Raw genomic sequence first — 9,775 nt, forward strand, 5'->3', positions numbered from 1 at the left:
TAAAACTATATGAAAAGTAGTATGAATTACAATTTTTTGCATATTAATATGATGAAAAAATGCATACTAAAATGTCAGTTAAAATTTTATAGTTTGACTCTAAAAATAGAAATCATGACAAACAATACCGGACGAAGAAACTTTTCGCTATCAATACAATGTAATGAGTACAACTAAGAACCATCCAAACAATGTGTTAATTCTAACAGCCATGTCTCATCTACCATTTCAATTTTTCAGAAGCAACGTTGCTATGCTATAGGCCTCTTCTTTGAAATCAGTCTTCTGCGATCGTCTAAATGTATTTTCCCACCTAACTTTCCCAAAACTTATATAATAAATAGTAAAAAGAAGAGCAAATACAGTTAGCTTCGACAATACTCTATCTAACCTGTAAGCTTAAATCTTCAATTTGACCTTCTCCAATGGCGACAGCCCACGATACCGAGCAGCTAATTGTTTCATCAATTGACAAGGTAATTCAATATTGTCCTGTAAATTTTTTTTTTTATCTATTTATTTGGGGAAAAGTGTTTTGTGCAATTTTGATGATTGTGAATTGGAGCAGGGTGAAAATTCGTCTAGTGAGATCAACATCGTCCGAGAGCCACTTCTAGAAGGCGAACATCATGCTGAGAATTACTCAATACTCTCCGCAGTACTCCCGTGAGTATCTACTAATTGAGTTCACTTTGTAGTTTGAGTCATCGAATTTAAGCATTTGGTGCTGAAACTGAACATAGTACTAGTTTCCATTTGAAATGTAACAGTAAGATGTGCTGTTTCTGGAATTGCAAGTCATTTGTTTGATGAATTGAATGCACTTTGTTTATAGCATGAAATAGGCTGAGCGTACCCCGATTAGTTGGGCTCCTGAGTGAGCAACCCAAAAAAAAGTGATAGTAATGATGTGGTATTTTCTTTTCCAAGACCCTACTTGCGGGATTTCACGGGGTGGTTGTTGTTTATAGCATGACAAGATGATATCTTAAGTATATGCAGGAAAGATTTTGGCTCAATAGATTCCTCTATTAAGTTATACTTTAGTATATAATTATCCATACAAAAGAGGATCTTCTTTTCACAATTTTGAATTGTAAGTGGTTTGACATATTTTTATGTGTACTGTTGGAAATATAAATATTCATCTTTATTCCCAAAGATAAACTATTCAGATGACCACATAAATTAAAAAAACTCAATGTGTTAAGAAGAAAACCAAATGGAGAAATTTTCCAGCTTTAATTTTTTTTGCCTTTTTAGGTATGACATGATAGACTACAAATTCACTTTGGGTTATTGCACTGCTATCTGTACATTGATAGTTGCTTAAGGTTTAGTGTTCCAAATTAAAAAGGGAAAATATTAGTACTACAATATCCATGAATTTTCTATGTCCTATGCTGATTCACTTAGTACAATACTTATTATTATTATTTTTTGATCTTTTAGTTTGAACATTATGATAAGTTGATGAATGATTTTCCAGTTTTCTGTTCCCCGCCTTTGGAGGACTGCTTTATGGTTATGATATTGGAGCCACATCCTCTGCTACAATTTCCATAGAGGTATCTTGCTTCCTTCGACCTAATAAAGAGTCCTTGTATCATATTATCAAAAAAAGAAAAATAAAAGTATCTGCGTGTCTCATTACAATGTTTCTAGCTCCTCTACCTTGATTTTTCGTCCTCCTAGCTGATGGCATAAGGCTGTTAACAAGAATCTTTATGGGTTCTGGACCAACTTGGTACAAAAGGAGAAAGAACTGATAGTAGAGGAAACATGGAAGTTTTAGTCTTTGGCCTAGCAAGTAGGAAAAATGCCAAACTTGACATTTTATCTGTCTTTCCAGTTACTCCATTTCAATTGTCTAGCTTATGGTAGTTTGTAATATGTTGAAATTACTTTTGATTGAGATCAGGCTTTGACATCGTGCGTCTCAAGAAGATCTTTGCTGTTACAAAGATGTTGATTGTCATATTATAATGCATCCAGTTGAATTGCTTGTTTCTCTTCAATGACCGCTCATAGAATTTTTTTATTATTTCAAGTTTCTATAGAAAGGTCATCAAAAGTTGCTGATAGTGTACCTCTTAAATGAACTGTTGGTTTCATAATGTTTGTTAATCACATATGGTATTGTTATTCATTTTAGCAGATAGAGTTATGGTTCTAATGCGTCAAGCTATATTCTGCAGTTGCCTCATTAAATAAAAACAACTTTAACAAGTTCATGCTGCTGATATTCTTGATAGAAAAAAGTTAATGTTGTTTATATTCTGCAGTCAGCTACATTAAGTGGAATTTCTTGGTATGATTTGTCTTCTGTGCAAACTGGTCTCATAGTAAGTATACCATTTTCTTATGAAATCATTTGTGCTTTTTTCTGTCTGAGCATTGGAAAGATCTTATGTTTGCTGCTTGTCACAGACTAGTGGCTCACTGTATGGTGCTTTAATTGGATCTGCTGTTGCTTTCCAAATTGCTGACTGGCTTGGTTGGTTTTTCAATCCGACCGCAATTGGTGTCACATTTCAATTGTGACTCTTGTGACTGAAACTACTTAACTTATTTATAGGGAGAAGAAGGGAGTTGATTGTGTCTGCTTTGTTCTACTTTCTTGGAGCTCTAGTAACAGCATTTGCTCCTGTCTATGTTATTCTGGTAATTGGGCGCTTGCTGTATGGTGTAGGAATTGGACTGGTAAGATACTGCAATGTCTTTAATATTTCCTTTCCATTTTCCTTATTCTACCGTGGATCTTTTATTTTCACATGTGATTTGTGATGGTGAGTTCTCAGGCACACGAGTCCGTCTACTCCTTCAACTCCTTCCACTTGCTTATATCTCCTTTAAAAGTTCTCTATAGTTTACCATTTCCTTTCTTCTGTGAGGTGTCTTTCTACTTCCCCTGAACTCTGACTGGTGCTTTCACATACATGAACATCTCACTTCTATCATTCTCCTTCAAGAGTTGTCTCCTGATTACACTCCTGAACACAGAAATGACCTCTTTTATCTTCCTTGTCTGCTTTGATTTGTCAAGGCATCAATTACATTAGGCCATCAAGGTCAAGTGAGGGATTAAACAGTATTAACCTGAAAAGTATTTGGAAATCTACTTCTTTTTAAAGATTCAATGTTCAAACTGGTTGCTCCATTTTCTCCTTCTGTTCCATTGCAGGCAATGCATGCTGCTCCCATGTACATTGCTGAGACGGCTCCTAGCCAGATACGAGGGCAACTGATTTCTCTTAAAGAGTTCTTCATAGTTTTTGGGATGCTAGTAAGTACTACATACTTGCCTGGAAATTCTGGTTTGTCTGTATGACCGTTACTGTAGAGACAGGTGATCTCTAGATATATATTTCATGGCATCATTATTTGTTGTACAGCATTCTTTTGAATTGTGGAAAGCTGACATTTGTAGGCTGGGTATACAGTTGGAAGCCTTCTGATAGAAACTGTTGCTGGTTGGCGATATATGTACGGAATTAGTGCCCCTTTAGCAGTTATTATGGGAATTGGAATGTGGTGGCTTCCTTCATCACCCCGGTGGATTCTTCTATGTGCTATACAGGGGAAGGGTGAGTTGCAGGGTTTAAGAGAAAATGCCATATGTTGCTTGTGCCAGCTTAGGGGAGCTGCGATTGGTGATTCAGCATCTCATCAAGTAGATGACATTCTGTCTGAGCTTTCACAACTAAGTGAAGAAAAAGAGGCGACAATAGGTGAGATGTTGCAAGGAAAATGTTTGAAAGCCCTAACAATTGGTGCTGGACTAATCTTGTTTCAACAGGTAGCTATATATCTAATAGTTTAATTTCCGTTCCACTTGCAATGATCTAACTGTGCACTCACTTCTTTTGCTTTCCACATGGCAGATAACTGGGCAACCAAGTGTCTTGTATTATGCTGCAAAAATATTTCAGGTACACTTGCCAAATAGGTGAAGGGTGCTATTGATGTTCTTATATCACTTTCCTTTCTTTGTGCCCTACTAACTTATTGTACAATGGCAGGATGCGGGATTTTCGGCTGCAGCTGATGCTACAAGAGCTTCTGTTTTCCTTGCACTGTTGAAGGTGGTATCTTGGGGAAGATTGTTTTCTTTCTCTTTCTATTTAACCTTGTTCTTTCCTGGAAAAGAATGAACAAGAAAAGATGTCCACTCAGGTGGTAAAGGACATTTATATTTTTTTTTTGAATTCTTATGGTAATATAAGGCAACTACGTCCTGTGTATAGGATTCTTGCATTTGAGGTTTGTTCGGAAGATCGTTGCAAAGTTGATTTTCATTGATACAAAATTTTCCTTTTAACTTGCTTCCTCTGTGGCTCTGTGCTAGTTATCCCATTTTACTTTATGGGATATTGCTGCTAGTTTCAGTTAACTTTTGCTACAGCGTTGGAATGATCCTATGTTTCCCTCTTTTTCACCATTTTCAGCTCATTATGACTGCTGTAGCAGTGGTAGTTGTTGATAAGCTTGGGAGGAGGCCTCTGCTTCTTGGAGGTGTGTCTGGGATTGTAAGTAACTATACCCTCTTTTCATTTTATATGGCAATGTTTGACTGGACAACTAAGTTTTATATGTTAATTTGACTTGTGTATTGTGTTAGTAATATATAGTATTAAACCAACGGTAACTGGGTTGAGGAAACATTACTTAAGAGTTTAAAAATAGTTAACTGTATTTGTATTCTATAAAGTTATGGAAGTTGTATTATATGATATTTTCAATGATTGTTGTCAAACATGCTGTAGCATCCCAAAATGAAAAGTATCACGTAGAGTGAGTATTAATTTTATAAATTATGGTTTCAGAATGCCTAGTAAGGTGGATTTGACATGTTTAATCTTGGATAACTTACTTGCATAGAAGCAACTTCATAACAAGCAATGCCAATTTTTCTGAAGCTCCCACTAATCATGTATTTTCTGCAGGCAATGTCACTTTTCCTCCTGGGATCATATTACACTTTCCTTGGTGATGTTCCAGCTGTGGCTGTTACTGCTCTGCTACTGTATGTTGGCTGTTACCAGGTAATTCAAGTTCTGTTTCTTTCAATATTTGTGCTTGGAAGTACTACAATAGATTTGTCTGTGTGAGTCTTAACTTTTGGCTATACAGTACAAATGACATCACGATTTTTGTGCACATTTTATTTTTTTGAGGAAGATAAAATTGAAGTTCAACTTTGAAATGTTTTTACTAGTTGCAGTAATTCTAGATTTTTTTTTAAAAAAAATAAGCAACAACCTTTGTTCATCTTTTACCCCACTGGTATGGTGGAAATTATTTATTTGGACATTCTGAATGTTCATCACCAGTCTAATCTTATTGGTAACTAGATTGAAATGGTTTGCTGAGATAAGATGTTTCTTTCTTCTTTTCAGTAATTTTACACTAGCAGAATTTTTTTTCTGAGAAGGTAACAAAATCTGTATATAAATCATCAGACAAAGAATGAGTGTTTTATATCAGAGGATCCAGAAAAAAGCAGAAACAAAAGACCAACTCCTAGCTCTTCTAACAAGGAACGTAGAATTTCAATAATTAAAACTGGAACTTATACCCCAAAAGCAAAACAGAAGAATACAATTCATTTTTGATTCTTTGCAAGGGGTTGCTTGTATTTCCAAAACACCTTGAGTTCCTCTCCTTCCGTTTTGACCACCAAATTGTTGCTGAGACAATTTTCCATCTGTCTTTGTTTGTGCTGCATTTGCTCTCTGTGCTCCATCTTGTCAAGACTTCGAAGGTTATTCTTGGCATTTCCCACCTGATACCTCTGAGGTTGATAAAACAGATCCCATAACTGGCCGGTCACTTTGCAGTACAGAAACAAATGGCTAAATATCTCTGCATTTTGTCCACATAAATAACATCTTGAACAAAGTCGAAATCCCCTATATCTAAGATAATCATGAGTAAGAATAACTTCCCTCAAAACCAACCAAGTGAGACATGCCACTTTGTATGGTACCTTTGCTTCCATATAAGTTTCCAACGCAAGTAACTGAGCAGTGATCCCTCTTGATTCAGGCCTTTGTATTCAGAGCTCACTGTGTAAACCCCTTTACTATGCTTTTTCTATGTGAGTGTGTCTTCTCCTTCCTGCTGTCCTTTGCACTGTTTCCTTATTCTAGCAGAGGTTATGAAGGAAAAAGGTAGGAGACCATTTTATGACCGTTAGGCACCATTGTTTTGCAGATCATGAAATTAGATCACAGATCAGTAGAAGAAAAAAGTATCTGAAAGTTAATTACTGAGGTACTAGAAAATATGTTTTAGTCCACTATTGCCCTGCGTGAGAATTATGTTATAGAATCAAAAGGAGACTTGGGTCTTTGTTGAGTATGTGTCAGAATTCAAAAGCATTAAGTTTCCCACAAAACTCTCGTGCTAGTCTTAAACGTATCATTGAAATTGTGATAAGTCTTTCTTATTATTAATCTAGTATGTATATGTCCATGTCTAAAAAGTCAAGAACATTTGGACAAAGGATTTGAAAGACTTTTTCCAACCTTTCCTAAGGTAAAAGTTTGCAACAGTTGGTTGAACCCCAAAACAGTAGTACTTCCTGGTTTGTTCCAAAGAAGTGAGGTTGTGGGCAATTCTATTTTGGTGTATTGATAATACCAAGATAACATCTGCAATTCTTTCTGTGATTCGTGTGCGCTATTTTTAGATTTTAGAAAAAAATTGTACGATATTCTGGCCTATGGTTTTTGTAATCGATCCTCTTGCATTTTATCATGACTTCTTTTGTTTAACTATAACATTCCTTGAGCCACAAAAGAAAGGAAGAAAGAAAGAAAGAAAAAATCCACAGCATCTCTATCCAGCTTGTTTTGGTTTTTTAAGCTTGACCAAGTAATGCTCTTAACTTCTTGAAGTCATCTTTTGCAGTTATCATTTGGTCCTATTGGTTGGTTGATGATCTCGGAGATCTTTCCCTTGCGCGTTAGAGGGAGAGGGTTGAGTATTACAGTTCTTGTGAATTTCGGTGCAAATGCACTAGTGACATTTGCATTTTCTCCTCTACAGGTACTGAAAACTCTTAATACTCTGGAATTTTCTAAATAATACTTTTTGCATTTACTCTGTTAAAGAATTCCCTTAAAAGCAACTTTGAGGCATGTTATTGTGATTTGTGAAGGTTAGTCTGTTGTCTATTCGTTCGAGGATTTTTTTTTAATTTTCATTTTAAGCCTAATCTTGAAAAAGTAAAAGATAAAAAAGATAAGAGGGTGAAATCAGATACTTGAAATTGGTACTCTTAGAAAATCATATGATATATTCCTTCTACCATAAAGAACTAATAGTACCCATTAAGATGCATCTCTTTTGCCTATCACACAAGTTCAGATTTTTTTGTTCCAACCTGGAGTATCTTCAAGCTTGTTATGTACTTGAATGTGCAGATATTGTACATCTTTAGTTTTTAATAGATTATATCTTAATAGTAAATTTGAAGATTTGACAATGTATTCTGTGCAATTAATGGAAGATAAAAGGAGGATAGTGGGTCTATTAGGTGCTAATACTGGCTAAGTCTCATTGTTAGTGTTCATCTTCTGCTGATTAGAATCTGCCTGCATAGTGGTTGAGCTTTCAAAATCACTTGTCTCTTTGATTATATTGATCAATCATAATTCCTTAATCCAGAAATAATAGGGGCAGGGTACATCTTCATCTATTTTGCTCTATCTGGACACATTTCACCTCAATACTAAATGGGGTTCTTAAAGCTAGATTCTCTCTCGCTCTTACACTTGTCCCTGCACTAACATTCTGGTCTAAAATGACTTCTGAGTCGTGACAAACATAAGAAGTAATTAAATGTATGAGTACCCATCATGATAGAACAACAACATACACAGTATAATCCCATAAGTGGGCTATGGGGAGAGTAGAGTACCCATCATGATTTTTAGATTAAATTAAGATTTCAGTAACAGTATCGGATCTATCCATCAGTATCAAATTAGAGCGGAGGATAATTTCTTTTATTTGTTAGATTGAAGATTGTAAGAGGGACCAATAAGACACAGTTGTTACCTCATGCAAGCATGGTTTATGATTGTTAATGGATAAAATTATAGGGTTTTCCTATGTGAAGTATAATTGTACAAGATTGTTTGGTCTGGCGCCCAAATTGTTGATTGCTTTGGAGACACCTTCTTTTAAGTGGCTCCATGACAATTTGTAAGCTCCATGATAATTTGTCCATTGGTGACGCAATTTCTTCGCATGAGTTTATATCATCTAGAAGTGGTGATGTAATTTGTCCATACAAATTTATGTCATCTAGAAGTTGACAAGGTATTGGTGGACTATGTTGCTTGATCTCTCCAAAAATACTACTGCCTCTGTGTTGGATCTCAGAAAAATCCATTACTGAATGATCTGACACACAGCCAGGGATTTTTGAAGAGTCCAAACAACACCACTGATGGATTGTGCATTCAAGGCTATTCTCTTGGGTCCCCACCCTTTTTCCAACTTATGTTAATTTTTAAGTGGGATTATTTGGCTTAAAAATGGATGTCATCAAAGAAAATCAACTTCGAGCCAGAATTGACAAATGTTAGTTGAGAAATCATATTTTTGGTTACTCCTAATTGCAGGACTTACTGGGGGCCGGAACTGTATTTTTCATCTTTGGTGGAATAGCTGTTTTGTCTCTTGTATTTATCTTCTTCATCATACCAGAGACAAAAGGGCTCACTTTGGAAGAGATTGAAGCCAAATATCTCTAGAGCTCACACCTTACTTCCTCTCCATCTCTCGGGCAATAGAAAGTACGCCTATCAGCCTTGGTTAAGTTATGTTTTTCATACTTGAATGTCTCCTTGTCAGAATACTTGAGGCAATCAAGTTGGTCTGCAACTGTTCTCTCGTAACACCAGTATGCGAAATCAAGGGCTGGTAATTAGCCTAGTTGTGTAATCGTGTGTATTATTTCAATCAACAGTGGATCATTTACTTTGTACAAAATGAAAAAATGGAAAGAATACTGTTCCAGTTCGTTGTTTAACTTGATCCTTTCCTTCAGGGACACTATTTTGGCGCAGTACACCTGCTCGAATGCCAGTGTTGTTAGTATCTTTTCTCTATTGTCCTTGTGATCATTACCATTCATAAATTGGTTATCTATTTAATGGTGGGCTACGTTATTTTATTTTTTTTCCGTATTACTAGTATTTAATAAAGATGTAAAATGAATCCAAAAATATTATGAAGTGGTAAGTTTTTTTTTTCTTGGATTGGTGAATTTTTGTTTAGAAAAAGACCAAACTCTAATTAATTACAACACAAGTCCGTATAAATATTTTCCTTTATTGAAAAAAAAAACATGGCGTGAGATTCTATTTTGGAGTATTACCGTTCCATTTATTTGACATACATTATTTAAATAGATTTTAGGGAAAAGGGTCTGATATACCCCTCAACTTTGTCATTTAGAGCTGATATACCCATTGTTATGAAAGTGGCTCATATATACCCTTACTCGTAAACAAATGGCTGACATATACCCTTTTCATCTAACGGAAATGAAAAAAAAATAATTTTAATCTAAATTTTTATTATTTTTTTCTAAAAAATATAATCCCATATGAGTAAATTTAATCCTCGTCAAACATATTTTTTTTGACTTTTTTTTGTTTCAATGACTAATTTATAATTATTATTTTGATAATCAAATTTATTTATGTTTCACTAATATTCTTGTAAAACTTATTGTAGATGACCAAATTTTTTCTTC

General features: G+C 35.1%; 1 protein-coding gene across 1 annotated transcript; it reads left to right on the plus strand.

Moving 5' to 3' along the window:
- Nucleotides 1–200: 200 nt before the first annotated feature.
- On the plus strand, nucleotides 201–9,190 carry LOC107015133 (D-xylose-proton symporter-like 2). The gene is made up of 14 exons (XM_015215311.2): nucleotides 201–476; nucleotides 569–666; nucleotides 1,490–1,568; nucleotides 2,286–2,345; nucleotides 2,431–2,497; nucleotides 2,579–2,703; nucleotides 3,185–3,286; nucleotides 3,431–3,799; nucleotides 3,885–3,932; nucleotides 4,023–4,085; nucleotides 4,449–4,529; nucleotides 4,947–5,045; nucleotides 6,916–7,053; nucleotides 8,637–9,190. Exons 1-14 carry the CDS (start codon nucleotides 426–428, stop codon nucleotides 8,766–8,768), a joined length of 1,512 nt encoding a protein of 503 aa, XP_015070797.1. The 5' UTR covers nucleotides 201–425; the 3' UTR covers nucleotides 8,769–9,190.
- Nucleotides 9,191–9,775: the final 585 nt, after the last annotated feature.

This window comes from Solanum pennellii, chromosome 3 (assembly GCF_001406875.1).
Source record: "Solanum pennellii chromosome 3, SPENNV200".
Taxonomy (NCBI): domain Eukaryota; kingdom Viridiplantae; phylum Streptophyta; class Magnoliopsida; order Solanales; family Solanaceae; genus Solanum; species Solanum pennellii.

Excerpts from the sequence above, each read along its gene's own strand:
- LOC107015133 (XM_015215311.2), top strand. The coding sequence starts at position 426 with ATGGCGACAGCCCACGATACCGAGCAGCTAATTGTTTCATCAATTGAC. Across the intron at positions 2,704-3,184 it reads ATGGTGTAGGAATTGGACTG|GCAATGCATGCTGCTCCCAT; the intron begins GTAAGATACTGC and ends GTTCCATTGCAG. Across the intron at positions 5,046-6,915 it reads TGTATGTTGGCTGTTACCAG|TTATCATTTGGTCCTATTGG; the intron begins GTAATTCAAGTT and ends CATCTTTTGCAG.